Source organism: Antechinus flavipes, chromosome 6 (genome assembly GCF_016432865.1).
Source record: "Antechinus flavipes isolate AdamAnt ecotype Samford, QLD, Australia chromosome 6, AdamAnt_v2, whole genome shotgun sequence".
Classification (NCBI taxonomy): domain Eukaryota; kingdom Metazoa; phylum Chordata; class Mammalia; order Dasyuromorphia; family Dasyuridae; genus Antechinus; species Antechinus flavipes.
The window spans coordinates 34,411,116-34,431,813 of record NC_067403.1 but is presented as its reverse complement, the minus strand read 5'-3'; the positions used below and the strand labels follow the sequence as shown (position 1 = coordinate 34,431,813).

The following is a 20,698-nucleotide window of genomic DNA, read 5'->3' as shown; positions in this document are numbered from 1 at the left end:
TATAACCACTAAGAGATGATCATCATGAATTATAACTTTTAAAGTTCTTTGATAAAAAAAGATTGATCCATTTTTATAATTTTTTGAAATTTCATATAATTAATGTTTATTGTTGTATCTTTCCTAAAGTCAGAATATGAATAAGAGCCATTTTTCAATCAATATAAATGAATTATTTGGTAGCTGTTTCCATAGGAAATCAATATCATCAAATAGCACTCACTGAACAATTATGGGAAAAGATTGAGAGAGCAAGAGTTGGAAAGGAACCCAGGAAGCATATAGTCCTATTGCTTCCTTTTTCAGAGGAAGAAACCCAAACCCCAAGATTTTAGATAACTTTCCTAATGTTTCATAAGTGATAAGTAGATGTTGCTCATGATATCTGAATATTTCATCAGATATGAGGGTGGGGACTTAAAACTAGTTAAGAAACAGAAGTCATAATCTAGGAATTTAGTGAGCTTCTATAGAAGTATTTGAAGTCATGGATTTGTCATTTTTCTAAGCGATATAAATCCTTTTTCTAAGTGATATTGCAATTTTATAAGTAAGTACATGTCAGACTTGCATGAGACTCAGATACTGAAGTGACTTACATATCTTGCTGTATTTGTACCTAGATTCAGCAAGTCCCAATTCAAATCCAGGTTTAGACACTTGAGCTATATAATTCTGGGGAAGTTATGTAAACCTGCCTCAGTTTCCTTGTCTGTAAAATGGAGAACATAACAGCATAAAACTCACAGAATTGATGTGGATAAAATGAAATTTTGTAATGAGTTTTTCATGCCTTAAAGCATCATATAATTGCTAGCTACAACAACATAACAACAACAACAACAACAACAATAGCAACAACAATAATAATGATTATTACTGTTATGTCTCAGATGTCAACTCACATCTCCTTGATACCAAGTCTCATACTCTATGCACTAAATAAAACTTTGTTTATGTGAAAAATAGTATGTGATATTTATGTACCAAAACTGATTTTTTGTAAAGGGCCTAAGGAGTAGGTTGGATAGATTTTGAAGTAGCTAACATTTTCCTCTGCTTTTGTTTGTGACACCGTAACTCAACTGTCTTATCTTTCTGGAATAGTCTTTTCCTGTGACCAACCTCCTTATCCCACTTATCACTTTCTTTAGTGCCTTCCATTTGGGAAAAGCCCAGCCCAGTCCTGAAATGAAGAATATGAGTTCAAATGTGATCTGACACACTTATTACGTGTGTAACTTTGGGCAGCCTGCTTAGCCACAGTTTACATCAGTTTCTTCAACTGTGGAGATAATTATAGTATTATAATTATAATTAAAGCAGTTATAAATAAATATATTTACTTATTTGCTTATAATTAATACCTAATCACTTATAAAATATATGATAATGTATATGTATTATTTATATAACATATAACACATATTATATAAATAAATAATAAAATAAAATAATTATAAAATTGCTCATATGTATAAAATGGAGATAATTATGTATCTGACTCTTAGAGTTGTGAAGAAAAAATGAAAGAATATTTTAAAGCATTTATCCCTGAATCAAGTACATAGTCACACTTATATAAATACTATATTATCATTATCATCATTCCAGTTCTGGCATACTTTCCCATAACACCATAAAGAGTTCAAGAGAAAATGAGCTTTTAACAGTCCAACATATATTTGAAAACAAATTCTCCACAGTATTTAAAGTGTATATTCAGTCATTGTGAGAGACTTCCAATGGAGACCATTCTACTTTGAGATAGATCTAATTAGAACTTTTTTTTTTTTCTTTCCTTACTTGTATTTACAACTCTTTAGGCACAGTTCCAAATTGCTCTCCAAAATGGCTAGATCAGTTCACAACTCAACCAATAATGTATTAGTGTCCAGTTTTTCCACATCCCTACAACATTTATCATTAATACCATCAGAGAAAAGTTTCAATTGGCTTCTATTTCTTCTATTTCTTACACCTTATTCAAGTTACTTCAATTTGCTGGGCCTTGGTTTCTGTCTCAGTAAAATGAGAAGCTTATACTACATGTGCTTTAATATCCCTTTCAACCCTAAAATTCTACTTTATTTTATGCTCCCATCTTATTTGGGGAAAAAATAATTAAACAAAATTTGTCTTGCTTTAGTTACAAGTAAAAAAAAATGATTTAGTTACATGATGTTCACTAAGCTGAAATGCAATGGAACTCACATTCATTTTTTTAAGTTCTTGAATTTGTACAGCCATTGTATATTTTAAAAATTGTTTCCTTTGTTGCTATTTTCATTTATTTAACTCCTAGCAAAATTGTTTATTACTCAGAAGGTACAATGAACTTATACATTTTTGTGTAAATGATATTATGATTATTCTACACTTATTAAAATAAAACTTTTAAAGAACAAATGAAGACATGATAAAGGAAATGAATAAACAGTTTTCATATGAAGAAATTATAGCCATTTATAGTCATGAAAAATTCTCTAAATCATTATTTTTTAGAGAAATGCAAAGTAAACCTTTCATTTGGCTCACCTTTCACCTTTCAGATTGGCTAAAACAAGAAGAAAAGATCATGATAAATGTTGGAGGGGTTATGGAAAAACTGGGATACTAATTTCTTATCAGTGGAGTTGTGAACTGATCCAGCCACTCTAGAGAACAATTTCGAGTTACACCTACTTAAAGAGCTAAAACATTAATATCCTTTTTCTAGAAGTATTACTGCTAGCTCTATCCCAAAGAAATCATAAAAGAGGGAATAGGACTCATGTGCCCAAGTGAAGTTTGTAACAGCACTTTTTGTAGTGGCAAGGAATTGGAAATTGAGTAGGGAATGGTGAATAATTTATAGATTATGAAGGTAATGGAATATTATTATTCTATAAGAAATGCTGAGGTTTATTTCAGGAAAAAAAAAACTGGAAAGATTTAACATAAACTGATGCTGAGTGAAATGAGCAGAACCAGGACAACATTGTACACAATAACAAGAAGATTATGTAATGATCAATGTGATGGACTTGGCTCGTCTCAGCCGGGTGGTGATTCAAGAGAATTCCAACAGATTCGAGAGCTCTACAACAAAGAGAGAATTATGGGGACTGAATAAAGATTGAAGCATACTATTTTCACATTTTTTGTTTTGCTTTTTTCTTTCACAGCATGACAAATGTTTAAATATTTTTAAATGATTATACAGGTATAAACTATTTCAGATCGCTGTCTTGTTGAGCATGGAGGAAAGGGAGAGGGAACCATTAGAACTCAAAATTTTACAAAAATGAATGTTGATATATAGGATTGCTTGCCATCTAGGGGAGGGGGTGGAGGGAGGGAGGGGAAAAATCAGAACAGAAGCGAGTACAAGGGATAATATTGTAAAAAAATTACCCTGGCATGGATTCTGTCAATATAAAGTTATTATTAAAATAAAATAAAATAAAATATAAAAAAAGAATGTTGAAAACTATCTTTATATATAATTAAAAAAATTAAAATACTATTGAAAAAAAACAAATAGGGACATAAGTGATTTTTCTTTTTTTGTGTGGCACTTTTAGGTAGGAAAGAATATGATAAGGTTATCATCTAAACTTGTGAATATGATTTTAATATTTTGTACTCTAATCATATTACTACTGAATTAATTCACTTACTTGTCTGTAAGATTCCCTTATAATGCCTTTTGATATCTGGCTATTAAAAAGTTAACATTATAGAAGGAGAGCCATTGTCAATTGAATGTGACCCACTTTTCTGTGTCTATATTGTTAGGGATTTATTTGAGACATTAAGATGTTAAGGAATTTGCCTAGGCACATGGAGCCAGATGTGTTAGGTACAAAGCAGCTTGTGAAAGTTTTGGTTATGAGGCAATCACAAGAAGAAGGAGCTTCTGTACAGACTCCAAGATAACTAACTGCATATATTACCTTGAACCATGTACGCTGTTTATTATCATAATTCAATTAGCATTAATGAATCCTATTAATATCTATTAGTAATAGGTACCTAAACTACATATATTAAACCTATATTAAGGAATACATTGGGTAGTATAAAGAGACCTTAAAAATAGAGTCAGTAAGACCTAGGTTCAAGTTACCTATCAAAACACTACTTACCTTGTATGACTCTTTTTTTTTTTTATCATCTTAGTTCCTTCAAATAGATCTGTAGGCCTCTATCTTTGAAAGCAGATATTGATCTTCATCACCATTGACAGTTTCCTCTTCTGAAAGTTCCCTATCAAAATAAAATGTCAATTCTGATTTTCCCACTAAATAGAAATAATAAGAGTTTTATATTCTCCTAAGGATTTGAACAATTTTTTTTAAGTTTCTTTTCTTTTCTTTTTTCTTTCTTTCTTCTTCTTCTTCTTCTTATTCTTCTTTTTTTTTTTTTGCTAAGTAGTGCCCTATTTTGATGTTTGACTAAGGTGTTAAATAATCAAAACTGCAACTTTGGCCATTTTTGCTGCAAGTGCTATTTCTAAATGATTAAACTCGGGTGTGTATCTTAATATTTTTCAGAATGCATGTTGCAGTACATTATCAAAGGCAATGAAATAGAAACAGATCAGCTTTATTCACAATTTCAAGTTGGGCATCCTATATTCATCCATCTGAAACTGATTTCTTTCCTTATAGAAAGTTACTTCAAGGGCTTTTCCTTATCAGAGCCTGCAGATATGTTGATTCTAATTGAAATTTCATACCTTTTATTGCAAAAATTCTTGAAAAGAATCACAGAACAAACATAAACTGATCCTTCCTGAGTGGTGATGACTTTATCTCTTCTTTATGGATATCTTTCAAAAGATTCAATTCCCCAAGATGACCAATTCAATTTTGCCATTTAGGGATAAAATTCTCATTGATTTCTATATATAGATAGCATAGAATTAAATATGGTTTTAAATATGGTTTAGAGATGGCATTGGAATGTGATTTCAGAGATACTGGCAATCAGTAGAGACCAATATTTTAAATTGTATTTTTAAATGACCAAGTCTTAGTTGTCTGTGTCTCACTGTTATGTAGCTCCCTGTCTTCCAAACAAAAAACCAAACCAAAAAACTTCCATGAATTCAAAAGTATTTCCTCCAATCAAGGTAATGTTACCATATTTAGTCAAAATTCTTCTTTCAAGAAAAAAAAAAAAAGGAATACAAATAAATAATCTGCCCTGAGTGACATAGACACCAGGAAGTAGGTAATGATTCATGGGGACCTGACTGTGTCCTCATTAGTTAGATCTTTTTGTCTTTTGCTTCTGGATAAACAGCTACCCACTCTTTATTAGGACTAGCTCAGGGGGAAGAAGAAAGAAAGACAAAAAGAAGTCAGCCAAGTCTCTTTTCATTCCTGTGCTTCTTTAGACAAGCTCTCCAGGCTCTTCTGTTCTAGAGATTGTGGTGAATTTTTATTCATCATAATTTCTGTGAATCCAAGTGAAAGAACCCAGTAATAAACCAATAATTTTTGTTCTTCTTGTGAACCCATAGAGGTAAATATATAAGTACATATCCAATGCTCCTTTGAAAATGGACAATGTTTATTTTGTGAGAAATGTAAAAAAATAGCCTGATCTTACATCACCCAAGTTCTTAGAAAGTCATCATGATATTCATTCTTTTAAAAAATCACCATACTAGGTGATATAATAGGAAAAATTATTTCTATTATAGTCATATTACTTAAAATACATCACTATGATGAACAGAAATGGTATGTTTATTCCTTAATTATCAAAGGAAGTTAAACCTTGAATTTCTGTCAGTCAGGCATGGATTTTCATGCAAATTTGCCTTATTTTCTTCTCTAGTATCTATTTTCATTGATTTTATTTATTTATAGAGTTTTTCTAATCTTGAAGAGGGATGAGGAGGGAGAATCTATTTTCCTTCAAAATTATTTTTCCTCTTTACAGGAATACACAATAGACGTTTTCTTCCGTCAAAAATGGAAAGATGAAAGATTGAAATTTAAAGGTCCCATGAATATCCTCCGACTGAATAACCTAATGGCCAGCAAAATCTGGACTCCAGACACTTTCTTTCACAATGGAAAGAAGTCTGTGGCTCATAATATGACGATGCCAAACAAACTTCTTCGTATCCAAGATGATGGCACTTTGCTGTACACAATGAGGTAGAAATCCCTTCTGTTTATCTCTGTTGCATTTATTTGTTGAGAAATAGACATGACAGATTATCAATCAATAAAATCTGTCAGTTATTTTAAAATGAGATCTCTTTTATTGTTATTCATATTGACTAATAAGAATGATCAACATATTTTGTTCAATGGTTGCTAAGAAGGTAGAATATGTAGTGTGAGGGACAAATAAGGCTAAAAAAATGGAACCCATGATATAAGTGAAGGAAAGAAGCATAAGGTAAGTTAATAGTAATTGAAATGGCAGTTATAATATTAATATTGCTGTGATATTCCAAGCTATGTATTACTAATAACAATTCTAATATCAAAGTCTTTTAGACATGCTATTGAATGTTTTCACGTCTCAAATCTTATCTTTTGGATTAAGTTTTTAATTAACACAATACAATATTTTGCTTTATTAAAATGGAATTTGGAATGAAAGCATTCATGATATACTTTTTATACACTTTTCCTACTTTCTCTTTAAGCAGAAATACTGTGACTTTATACTTATGGATGTATTCATCTTTCTTTAGAATCAGGTTTTTTTTTATTTTTATTTTTTATTTTTGGTGGTGGGGAGGGAGAATAATGAGGAAGGAATTTCATTAGTATAAACAATTTTCCTCAAGAGAACTCTCTTTATCATACTACATGTAATAAACTATTGTAGATTTCTGTTTTACCTCTCAGATCAATAGCTGCTAGTTTATTAGGATCTCAAAATCAATGTGTAGATCATCTTATATATGACTAAATGTAGAAGAAAATCACATTCATATCATTCAGTGGGAATTCTATAAAATATAATTTAAGAATGAATTGGTTATCAAAATTTTCAAATGTAATGAAATCACCAACAGGGATGAACACTTTAAACCTGCCACCCCCCAAAATATCTGTAACATTTCTCATAGATTTTCTTTTTTTGTGCAAGTAACAGGTATTACTTTTAGCTAACTTGGAGAAAATCAAAGTCAACACTAGAAAACTGATGTTGAAGCAAAGAAAAAAGTTTCTGGGAATTTCATTTGTTTTTGGAAACATTAATAGCTATGAGAAAAAATATTTTTATAGATATGGGTAGTTGAACATGTTAAGTGTTGAACATACAATTTTGCAGAGGTAAATATAAATCTGTTAATATACATCAGATTGTATGCAAAAAGGTTTTAGTTATGGGAAAATGAATCTCAGAAGCACAAATATATTCCTTTCTTGACTTCTGTGTGTGATGATTAAATTCTTTATAATTAACCATGCCCAGTTACTATTGTATAATAGTGAGAAGATGGTTATTCACTATGAATGTCTCATCTTGCTTCCTGTTTCTAGGACCTGATCCAAGGGTAAGAGCTCGCATTGATGCTGCACTTCGATCAGAGTTAGTTCAAGATTAAAACAAGAGCCTTAAATTTAGTGTTTAAGTTAAATAGAGGAAAATAAAATTTCAGAATTTTGGAAACATCATATTTTAGGAGTATGCTAATTAAAATATTGAAGTTAAATATAATCTTTATTCCAGAGTTGAGAGAAACTATGGTGGAACTGAAAATTACACTGGCTTTTGAATGCAAATAACTACACTGTTATATCATTCCTGTCAATAATTAATTGTAGGATTTTATTTTTTTAATTTTTTTTTTAATTAATAGAATGAGGAGATTGGATTACATGACTTCTAATGAATTTCCTGAATCTGGGAGATAGATATTCCACTTTCATTTTCATTTAGGATAAATGACTCCTGAGTAGAGTGTCAAATGAAAGCTTTGATAATTTTCTAATTAATAAAAGTGTTATATTGCTTTGTTATATTAGAACTTTCTCAGCTCTATAATTGATATTATACCTTATATTAAAAATACAAAAATCTAATTGAAATTTATTTCTCTACTTAAGATTTCTGTTTATTTTAAAATTTAATTCCCATAGTTTTGTTGTATATTTTAGGGGAATCTGGCCAAGTGTTTCCTTTTTCTATTTTTTTATGAACATTAGTAACAAAGAAAAATGAAGAGATTTGTTCTTTTAAATTTTTAAATCATTCATAATTATATGAGAAATACTTGACAAAATCAACATTTCTTTGTTCTTTGAAACAGATAAATTGTGACATTACTATAGGTAATTCCCAATACACATAGGCATGTCATGCACACACACACACACAAACTACTATTTTCAGCAACTTGAAATTGTATTATCTTTTTGTCAATTTATATGTATTTTTCCAGCCTTCCTGGCTTTGAGTCAATAAGCTTTTAATGAGTGAAAAGATAAGATTTCATAAACATCATTGAAAAGGAAACTATCAGCAATGTATTTACCTGTTAATTACCTTAAGACAATATTATAATCTCATTGTCTATATGGATGAAAATTTTATTAACTGAAGTGGAAATGCTTTATCTTGCTTTTCTGATTAACCAAAGACTGGCTTTTGACTTTTAGGCTTACAGTGCAAGCTGAATGTCCAATGCATCTGGAAGATTTTCCAATGGATGCTCATTCATGTCCTCTGAAATTTGGCAGCTGTAAGTATATGGGCAAAAGTACAGCTTTTGCTTCATTAGGACTGTGTATAACTCAACAGCATTCATTTCTTTGCAGAGTTATCTACAAGTTATCCAATTCTATCCTTAGTTATGTTTCTATTATCAGTCCATCAACACAAACATTTATTGAACACTTTATGGATTTATTGCAGTTTGCTGATTCATTGCTTTCAAATGGATCAATCCAACAAAAATTTAAGTGCGTGCTATGTGCAGGCAAGTCAAAATTAAAACAAACCTCTCCTTCCAAGGAGCTTATATTCTACCAAAGTGATAAAAGGTGTAAATACACGTGGGTGTGATAAATATGGGAAGAGCCTTAACAATTAAGATCACAAGGAAAAGTTTCCAATAGAAATCTCTAGCAGCATATTCCCTCTCATGGGAGATAACATTAGAAGTAATTAAAGGAAAAAACAAACTATTATGTAGTTATGTAGTACAAAGAAATTTAGCAAAGTGTCAGGGAAAGAAGCTAATGCAAAAAGTATTCTAAAAGGAATTGGGAAACATAATCTAGTGCAAGTTTTAACACTTTGGTTTTCATTTTTCCTATCTTTCAAATAGAAGATTTGTGTTAGTTTACATATAAATACATTTTTTATGTTAAAATACTATAATCTTAGATTTAATCAATATAACAAGCATGCATTAAGCACTCTCAAAGTTCTAACCATCTTGATAGAAAGAAAAAAAAATGGAAATAGTACCTAGCTTCAGGGGGCTTATAATCTACTTATAGATATCATTTGTCACTTGGCCATTTACATAAATTTCATGATCTCTAGAAACTAATCATTCTTTAAGATGAAATTAACTCTGCAACTCTCACTTTCTGAAGTTAATTTTTTTTATTTTATTCTTTAATTTTTTTTATTATAGCTTTTTATTCACAAGATATATGCATGGGTAATTTTTCAGCATTGACAATTACAAAACTTTTTATTCCAACTTTCCCCCTCCTTCTCCCCACCCCTTCCTCCAGATGGCAGGTTGACCAATGCATGTTAAATATATTAAAGTATAAGTTAAATACAATATATGTATACATGTCCAAACAGTTATTTTGCTGTACAAAAAGAATCCGACTTTGAGATAGTATATTATTAGCCTGTGAAGGAAATCAAAAATGCAGGTAGACAAAAATAGAGGGATTGGAATTCTATGTAGTGGTTCATAGTCATCTCCAGAGTTTTTTTGCAGGGTGTAGCTGGTTCAGTTTATTACTGCTCTTTTGGAACTGATTTGGTTCATCTCATTGTTGAAGATAGCCACATCCATCAGAATTTTCTGAAGTTATTTCCCTCCCTCACTATAAGATTTCATTATCCCCTCACTTCCATCCCACCAAATAATATCCTCTCTTCTTCAATTTATTTTTATGTTGGTTTTTTTCCCATTAGATTGTGATTTCCTTGAGAGTAGGGATTGCCATGTTTTTCTTTGCATCCTCAAAGTTTAATACAGTTCAAGACACAGTGATTAGTAAATATCCCTATTTTCTCAGTTAATAAGTATCTCTAAAATCCTATCAAACTTAGACATGTTATGATTTTATCTCAATGTTTTTTATTTCCTCCATCGAAATATTTATATAGTTCCCTTTGTATAGGCCCTTCTTTGATATAAAATTATCTTATATTGCAAATTGTACATACATTAGGGAATGATCTTACTAATTCTGAGTATTGTCTGTGCACTTGAAAAATTGATACTAATAGTGCTTTAAAATATTGTATGATACTTCCCTTGTTACTGTCTTATATGATGAAGTGTAAGACATTTGGTATTTTGTCATTAATTGAAGGGAAATTATTTAGCTTGTTTTGCAGATATAACCATTGCTGAATACACAGTGAATATGTCAAGACTCCAGGTCTCTGACCAATTAGCAGTTGTTGGAATACTCTGAGTCATATCACAGCATGATCCTATCTGAATCACAGGGGAAATGTTAAGTACCTTCTCCCTGATTTAAAAGATTGTCTGGAAGAGTTCCAGATTCACACTTCAGAGGAGACTTTTCTGGATGTTATGTTCTTTTGGGCACTGATGATGTTCCTCTTGCCTCTGCAGTACATTATTGGGATCACTATGTGAACTAATACCTTTTCATCCAAAAGAGGCAGTATTTGATCTGGACCTGGGGTTTCATCATGGAAAGAATCCTTTGTGATGAAATTATGCAATTTGGCAACTATTCTACAATTTACCATCATAAAAGATTGCCTGTCAGTACCTTAATATCCGTAGAAAGTTTATGCTTGCCACTTTAAGATTTCTTTGACAAGATGTCTTTAGAATATCCATTTTTTTTGTGGTTTTATAGAATAAGAAATTGATCATCATTCATCTTACATTTTATTCTTCTAAAGGGGACCTGACCCTCCCACCTCTGTCTCTATCTCTTACTCTTTCAATCTGTCTGTTTGCTCTTCCTGACTTTATGTATCTGTCTATCTGTTTGCCTGGCTGTCTCCCTTCCTCTCCTCCTCTCCACCCCCCTTCTCTTCTTCCTTCTCTCTCTCTCTCTCTCTCTCTCTCTCTCTCTCTCTCTCTCTTTCTCTTTCTTCTCTCTCTCTCTCTCTCTCTCTCTCTCTCTCTCTCTCTCTCTCTCTCTCTCTCTCTCTCTCTCTCTCCCCATCTCTCACACACACACAGAATTGTAGTTCAGTTGTTTCAATCATGTATGTCTCTTTATTACCCTATTTAGAACATGAGTCTTTCAGATTTTAGGCCCAGCATTCTATTCACTGATCCATCTAACTGCCCCTTCCCCACAATCTTTATCTGTGTCTGTCTCTGTCTGTGTGTCTGTCTCTCTCTCTGTCTTCGTTTCTCTGTCTCTGTCTCATACACACACACATACACAGACATTTTTAATTAACTAAAAGGTTCTTTTTATTGAAAAGTTTTCTTTAGATCTGTAATCTCTATTGAATACCTGATAATTATGTTGAGGAAAAATATGATATGTTGACATCAGAAGAGTAAAAATTAAAGTAGATACAAAATAGAAAGCAGTCATTTGAATTACATAAGTTGCATTGAAGAGAGAAATGAAAATTTAAAATCAAATAAGAAATTTAAGGTAAATGAGTAATTCAGGACAAAAAGACAGCCATTGGGACATTTTAAAAATTGAACATTTAAACAATACAAATTATTCAGAACACAAAAATAAAAACAAAAGAGAGCTTATTCAAGTGTTTTAAATGAAACTAATCAAATATTTCTTTAAAACAAATCACTAACAATATGGTAGAATATTCATAATGTGATGATTTGAAATGCCTGGGTATGTTTGTCCAATGAGCTATACCAGCAGATCTTAGTAAACTAGATGACATTTGCCTGTTTTGGGTTAGCTTGTTATTATTCATTTACTCTTGATCTGCCAATTTCTAGTCTGGGTTAGTAACTAGTTCTGTAACCCAGGCAAGTCACTTCTCATTTGCTCAATTTTCTCAATGTGAAATCAGGATAATAATAGCACATATCTCACAAGATTGTTGTGAGGATAACATGATATAGCATATATAAAGTGTTTAGCATAGTATCTGGGATATAATAGGTGCTATGTGAATTTTTATTCCCACCCTTCTTCTTCCATGCTGCCAGGAGATAACTTGCTTTCTCTTATAGCTTTGTTCATTTTTATAGTTATTGTTCTCCTTTCTATTTAAGAGCAATATCAATTCTAGAATTAGTTTGGCATCTATATCACCTTGTAATAGAAGAGATAAGATTTATTACTGTATCTCTAACTTTCTAGATCTATGTAATTTTATAATTTTATTTTCCACGTCTTAGTTTTTCCTTTAGGGAGTTTAGCCTAATTGTTCAGTTTGTTTCAAAATTGACAAAATTAAAATCTGAACTATTGAATAAATGTGTACAGATCATTTTGGTTCATATCTGAACATTCTGCACACAATTTATAAAAATTATGAAGAAAGTCTTTGATATAAGGGAAAATATCAATTAATTCTATGTTAGAAATTTTAAAAAGACAAAGAATACAAAAATCTCTAGGTTTACACTTTCTGATGATTTATGCTAGTTAGAAGACAAATCAGCTATTTAACAACATACTATAACTTTAATTTTTTATATCAAGTTTCTTCGATAATATCCTCAGTTCTCAAATACATAGGGAACTGAGTCAAAGTTATAAAAATAAGTTTTGATGGGAAATGATTATCTTGATGATCTCTGAAAAACAAACAAACAAACAAACAACAACAGCAACAAAAAAAACATCTGGAAAGTCCTCCATGAACTCAAGCAAAGTAAAATATACTGTGTACAAAGTAATAGCAGTCTTCTGAGATAACCAGCTATAAATTACTTTGCTATTCTCAGTAGTACAATCATTAATGACTATTCTGAAGGATTTATGTTGAAAAACCCTATCCATACTTAAAGAAAGAACTGATTGTATTTGAATATGGATTGAAGTATTCTTCTCTCTCTCTATCTTTTTCTTTTTAACTTAATTTTTGAGGGTTTTAATTTTTATTAGAGTGAGAATTGTTTTCTTTCACAACTTGACTTTTTTGAAAATGTTTTACATAACTTGATGTGATTTCTTAATGGTGGGGGCTGAAAAGGGAAAGAACTTAGAATTCAAAAAAAATTAAAACTAATGTAAAAATTGTTTTAAATGTAATTGTGGGAAATGTTAAATAAAATAAAAATAAGAGTTATTCCTCAATTGATAAATGAACAAGGAATATGAACTCAGAGGTACAACCTTATATTTATTAGAAATGACAAATGCTAGAGATATATGTGAGGAAAAATAGGTATATCGATGAATTGCTGATGGAGTAGTGAACTTATCCAACAATTCTAGAGAACAGTTTGGAGTTATGCCCAAAGATTTATAAAACCATGCATATCCTTTGCTCCAACAATACCACTCCTAACTCTATATGCCAAATAGATCAAGAAGAAGGATAAAGGAATTATATGTACAAAAACATTTATAGCACTCACTTCTTTTGTTGTGGCAAAGTACTGGAAATTGAGGGGATGCTCATTAATTGAAGAATGGCTGAGCAAGTTGTGGCATATGATTATTTAGAGTGCTATTGTATTAAAAACTAACGATGAGAAAAGCCTTTTCAGGAAAAAAATGTCAATACCTATATATTATATGAACTAATGCAGTGATGTAAGAAGAACTGGGTAAATATTGTATACAAATAGCAATATTATAAGAATAATCAGCTGTGAAAGGCTTGGCTATTCTGATCAATTATCTAAGGCAGTTTGATACAAAGGACTCATAATGAAAAAAATTGTGATCTATTTGTAGAAAATGAATTCTGAGTATAAATTGGAATATATTTTCTCACTTTCTTTTGCTTCCCCCCCAAATACAGCTAATATGGAAATACCTTGCATAATTTTACATGTTTAAGTGGTATCTTCTTGTTTGCTTTAATGGTTGGGAGAAGAGTTGGAGAGAGGTCTAGATTCTCACACTCAAATTTTTTAAATAATATTAAAATAAATAATAAAAACTATCAGCTATCATCATTAGCATCCTCTGTATCCTTTTGGAGATTTTGCTCCTCACAGTCTGAAGGAATTTTTGTAACATCTCCAATATGGAGTGTTTTTATGACTGCAATGATTTCAGGAGCATACCCCTTTCATTTTTGAGGTTAGACTGTACTCCACTCAATCCAATTTTAAAAGGTGTGAAGTTGCATGGTGAGTTTTGTGAATTCTTTCTGATGCTGTTATGTTATTTATATAATCAAACATAGCTACCTTTTGAAAATAGATGGCAGTGAGAACCATGAAGTTTTCTTCTAAGAAAACTTAGATTAGATTCGATTCTAAGAAAAGTAGACATTATTTGGCTTATCAAATGAAGTACTAGGAATAATTACACATGTCATAAAACTTACTTTTGATATTTCCCCATAGAAGAGTCATTAGATTGATGAATTGAAAACAATTGCTTACTACATCACAGAGTGACTATTATATAACTTAATCAATATGATCCTAAGTGTGGAGACATTAAAAATCTTTATTTATAAATAGCTTCTTAAGATACATCATTCCATGGCTATATAAGAAAAAATGCATTTAACATCAACTATTTCTCTCCTCATTCAAAAGTGGAAATTTGAGAAGTAGTACCCTTAAAACATGAGGAACATGTAGGTCAAGTTAAAGAATGAAAAATATTATTTATATAGTTCTTACTTTGTGCAAAGTACTAAGCTAAGCAGTGAGAGATGAAACTAAATAAGTATAGCAGAATAGTCCCTGCCTTCAAGAAGCACATAATCTAATAGAAGCAGACAATGCATAATTTGATTTTAGCTATAACTCAAATGAAATGGCCCCATTTTTCTTTTAGTACAATAGATGAGCAGACGGTAATACATTATCTTCATGTTATTTCCCTTAGTAAGACCATATCAGTTTTTGGTATTATGCCATTTAAAAGTGCCCAAGGCTTTATTGGTGAAAATTTTTCTGAGTGTTCAGTAGCTGTGGCCACTGTGTAACTTGAGAGACAAAGTTGTCTTTTGACAATAGTTGCTTCCCTATCTGATGTCTGTAGCAGCTATCCTGGAAGATGAGTCGATGGTCTGTGGTTCTCAGAACAATCTTACTGGCTACACTTGTCTTAAAATGGAGTTCTTCAAAATAGTGGGTGATGCAACAACTTCACTTTGTTTTTAGCCAAAATCATGCAACAGAATGTGGAAGAAAAATAAAGGGAAATACTATATATTTACTTACTTACTCTATTCTCATTGATTTAGTCATCCAATGAACTCTAGAAGGATTAAAGCACCGATTTTAGAAATGCCATTTGTGACATAGCTGTCATTCTGATTGTGTGTTGCAATAAATTCCTCTCCATTATGCTGATTACAAGCAACATGTCTCTCCTGCCAACTAATTATTCCTAACCAGCTTACGTTTAGTTCAACAAACCAGAATACTTGGGACACAATATTAGTTCTTATGCTGGCTTTGCAAAAGCCACATGTTATATCTATTTGATAATAGGGACATTTTTTCTTGTTTATTTTTTTATAAGTCCTCCAAATTTAAAGTTATCTTTTATCTACATGTTGAACAGTAAGATTAACTTACTATGCATAAATATGTGGGAATTGTGAAAAGAGAGAAAAAGTACAGTCATGTTTGAGTTAGTTTCTTTCATGCAACCCCTACTACAGTTGTTTTAATTGTAGTAATACCATTTTCCTATAAAACAGCATGGATGATAAGTATATTTATTTAATATTCCATCAGTAATCCTTGAAATTGCGTGCTCAGGATATTCTCTAAAAAGTTCACAAGCTGTATTCTTCTATTCTTTTCTTTTACAGATGCATATACAACCTCAGAAGTCACCTATATTTGGACTTATAATGCATCTGATTCAGTGCAGGTTGCTCCAGATGGATCCAGATTAAATCAGTATGATCTTCTAGGCCAAACAATTGGAAAAGAGACAATTAAATCTAGTACAGGCAAGTTAGACATATCTGAGTACAAGATCAATCGACTAAGAATCACAGTGGGATACCAGAAAGATGATTTATTGGCTGAAATATATAGTTTGTTGAAATAGCAATAATTTCTTTTCCCAAAAGTTCATTTTATTCTTTGCCCGAAAATTTCATTACTTCCCCCTCTCATTTCATTTTTCTATTTTCCTCTGTTTCTGTATAATTTTTGCACGTACAATTTCTGATTTCTAGATAATTATCTTTGGCCTTTTATTGTAGTGTGGAAAAGCTGCTGCTCTGGCTAAGAGGCACAATAATCTATGAGAAGACAGCTGTGAGGGTTAATTAGCTTACATCTGGCAATAATTAAAACCTAGGGAATAGAGAAGCCTGACATAAGGATCCCAACAGGACCGAATAAACTGAATTAGTTCTGACAGAACATTGGGAATCCCACAGTTGATATTTGGGTTAAAAGTAAAAGAATTAGGTCAAAAAATCAACTGTGTAACACCATGCTGTGACTGGAGGTCAGTGCTTAAGGTTCTAGATTCAAAAAACAGAGTTAGGACCAATATTAGTCCAGTGCTTGTGGAGAAATCTGAGGAGCTAAATGAACCTCAGCATCAGAGAAAGGCACTTGACACACCTGCTTTCAAAAGTCATACCTCTGAAGGAAAACAGTACAGACAATAGTGAATGTTTGTATGTCTTCTCAGAAATTCTTCATAAATTTTAAATTTGTCTCAGTTAAAAAAAAAAAAAAAACGATTGGGATACAAAGTGGTATATTCACATTTAAAATGTGCTACAGTTAGGATTTATTTTTACATTGTAATTTCTCTTATACCTTCAGATCTTTCCAAGTGTTCAACTTATTTAGACAATATTATTCTTTTCAATGATTTTTTTTCCTTTTCTAATGAATTTTTCTTTTTTATTATCATGTAGGTGAATACACAGTTATGACAGCCCATTTCCATTTGAAAAGAAAAATTGGCTATTTTGTCATTCAAACCTATCTCCCTTGCATCATGACAGTCATTCTCTCCCAAGTATCCTTCTGGCTGAATCGAGAATCAGTGCCTGCAAGAACTGTCTTTGGTGAGTTATCTCAGGGACATATTGAATTGTAGATGCATGCCAGTATTCATGTATATTTTAGTACATTGTTACATCAAGTCATCAATAGACTCATTGCAATGGACTGCAAAAGGGCAAATGTTTCTGTCCATAACAACTTTCAAAGATCATCTCTTAATGTATCTGTGTTGAAGTGCAACAATCTGCATCCACATAGAGTATCCATTTGAAGACATGTCCTTGGCATAGAAAACAATCTGATGGCACTATGAATTATAGGAATGACAGTGTTAACATTCGTGTTTAGGACAAAGAAAATTCTACATTTATAATCTTAGAACCTCAGAGGCAAAAAGGATTTGGAATATTATGTAATATCATCCTTTCCAGAAGAGCAAATCCCCCCCATAATATCACTGAGAAACCGTCAATCCTGGTAGAAGTCAATATCTTGGTAACCGTCTAACAGTCTTATTGAAGCTTTTCAATGCTTCATTAAAAATGTCATACCCAGAACAGAATATCATGTTCCAGATATAATCTGACAAGTTAAAGTGGGTGGGAAACATAACTATTACCTGTCATCATTTAGACATAATACTCCTACTGTTGTCACTTAATATGACATTAGTTTTTGAGATTGCCATTTTATCTTTTATATATGTTGAAATTATGCAAAAACCCAGGCCTCTGTCACATATAATTCCCATCCTCTTTATTGATGCACTTGAACCTGAAGATTACCGTTTACATTTATTAAAGTTTATAATATTTGTTTGAGTATAACACTCCAGTTTCTGCAAATCTTTTTTTTTTTTTTTTTGGATACTAATTCTATCACCTAAATTAAATTTTAACATTCCTTCCCAGTTTCATGTCATCCTCAAATTTCATACGTATGATGTCTCAAACTTCTTTTATTAACTGAAAAGCATCACACAGCCCTAGAGAAAATGACAATGACTTGGTTACATCCTTCACAGAACCCAAAATAATTATAAACTGCTAATAAACATTTGTTGGATTGACTACTATAATCTTCACTGGCCTGGCACTCTTCCCTGGGAAGATCGAATCAGACTCATAATCTACTTCATTTTTTGTTTAAGTTACAGGACCCCTACTGTATTTAAAGATAGTTAAACTTCAGCTACCATGATGGCCATGTAGGATGAGGATTTGAAGAGATAAGTGGAGATTTAGTAACTGGTGGCAAAGACTTAGAGTGTAAATTAATGTAGGATTTTAGAGTTCAAAGGAATCCAAGTAAAATGTTTTAAAAGGGGAAAGAAAATTTTCTTTTTCTACAGAAGGACTATAGATGTTTTAAGTATACAGCACTTATTTTAGCTCATACCTATACAATATATTCTGATGTACACATTACTTAAAATTGGCCTTCACTGATTGTGTGTATATATATATATGTGCATAAATATGCAAATGCATTTAAATATGTGTTTTCAGAGGTGAAACTAGCTATCTACATGGGTATTTAGTTAAGTCTATAGCATTTATTAAAATAATTTACAATTCTTTGGGCATAAACCAGGTACTTCAAAATGACTGGATTATTTTACAATTCCATCAGTGATATTTAAATGTCCTATTTTCCCCTTCAATATTTGTATTTTCCTCCTCTATCATATTAGCCAATCTGAAAGGAGTAGGATGATATCTAAAAAAAGTTTTGATTTCATTTCTCTAATTAATAAAGATTTAACAATTTTTTCATATACCTATGGATAGTTTTGATTAAACCAATTAAAATGATTCATATTCTGCTAAATTTAGCAAAGTTTTCTATATATTTGTTATGAGACCTTTATCTGTCAATATATCCAGCCCCGCCCCCCAATTTTCTTCTTTCCTTCAAATCTTGGCCACATTGTTGTTATTTGAAACATTTTATTTGAAATTTTGAAATCTGAAAAAAATATTTATATAAAAAATAATATTTTATATTAAAAATAAATTTATTTATAATTTAATGTAATAAAATTATTCATTTTATATCTCACAATATTCTGCAATCTGTAATTTATTCAGAAATTCTTCTATCTATAAGTTTGATAGGTAATATGCTCCATGTTCTTCTGATTTACTTATGATATATTTCTTTAAAACAAGGGAATGTATCTATTTTGACTTTATCTTGATAAAAAGTATAAGATTTTGGTCTATACCCAATCCTGCTTTCCAGTTTTCTCAACAATTTTTTTTTTTTTTTACCAAATAATGAATTCTCTTCCCTAAAGTTAAATCTTTACAGTTGTCATGCACATAATCACATAATTACTATAATCACTTGTTATTGTATGTTAAATATCTACCCTGTTCCAATGATCTAACTTCTTATTGCTCAGCCAGTGCCAGATAGTTTTGATAATTACTGCTTTATAATAAAGTTTAAGTGCTGGTACTGATGTTCTCATCAAAAGACTGACCCAGTTGATCTCTGAAGCTCTTCCCATTCCAAACATTCTATTTTCCAAGACTCAGTAGTTGATATTCCCTTTTTTTCTTTCATTCCTAAGCGATCTGTTCATTTTTACAAATAGGAAATAGAATAGAATGGAGTTTTAGATTAGTTCTAAAATTTTATTTTTTCTTTATCATTTTATAGTCATACCTACAGCACATAAATTAACACTGTTCCTGGTATCATTTGCTTTTAGACATTCTAAAGTATGGAAAGAAGGACATATTTCTTCTGAGATTTTGAATAAGCATTATTTCCAGTTTTCAGAAGACACAGAGAAGTCATTTACTAAATTGACTCAGTGATTGACCTGGAATTAGACTGCTCTGAAATCCTAGTTTTGTTCTCACAATTGTGTCAACCTTATCACCTCTTGATTACAGGGATTGTAAAAGATTCCATTAGTCTAAGATAATATCAGAGATCTGGATGGCCAATCAGAAAAGCAAAGTATAAGATAAATATCTAATTTTGTAGAAAACATGATAAGGGATAATAATGATATTTGTCCTTAATAGTAGATGGAATTGTAAGTAAAATATGTAATTACCTTTAAGTACTATATAAATATAAAATATTGTTTAGTTCAAAAGGAATAAGGAGACAGAGAAAGGTTTCATAGTTACCCTTAGAATTTGAAAAAAAAACAACAACATAAATTTGGAGTTAAATGAAAAGTATATAACTGATTTATTTAGTTTGAAAATAAGGTACTTTCAATCAATACTATTAAAAAGAAAGAGAGACAGAGATATAGAGAGAGGGGCAGAAAAAAAAAAAAGAGAGAGAGCCTGCTTTTTACCTAGACTATGGAATCCACTGTGGTAGGAAAAAAAAAAAAACATTTTAGAATGCATCTAATTCTAGGTCTCAATATTTAAGTGCTCTATGATAGTATAAAAATATAAC

At 31.1% G+C, this 20,698-nt stretch overlaps 1 protein-coding gene across 2 annotated transcripts in view; it reads left to right on the top strand.

The window, feature by feature from the left end:
• GABRA2 (gamma-aminobutyric acid type A receptor subunit alpha2) overlaps positions 1–20,698 on the top strand; it is a 134,645-nt gene that overhangs the window by 80,722 nt on the left and 33,225 nt on the right. For both annotated transcript variants that reach the window (XM_051964038.1, XM_051964037.1), the window contains exons 5-8: positions 5,938–6,158; positions 8,625–8,707; positions 16,102–16,245; positions 17,176–17,328. In XM_051964038.1, the coding sequence (XP_051819998.1) occupies positions 5,938–6,158; positions 8,625–8,707; positions 16,102–16,245; positions 17,176–17,328 (601 nt within the window). The remainder of the gene's footprint in view (positions 1–5,937; positions 6,159–8,624; positions 8,708–16,101; positions 16,246–17,175; positions 17,329–20,698) is intronic.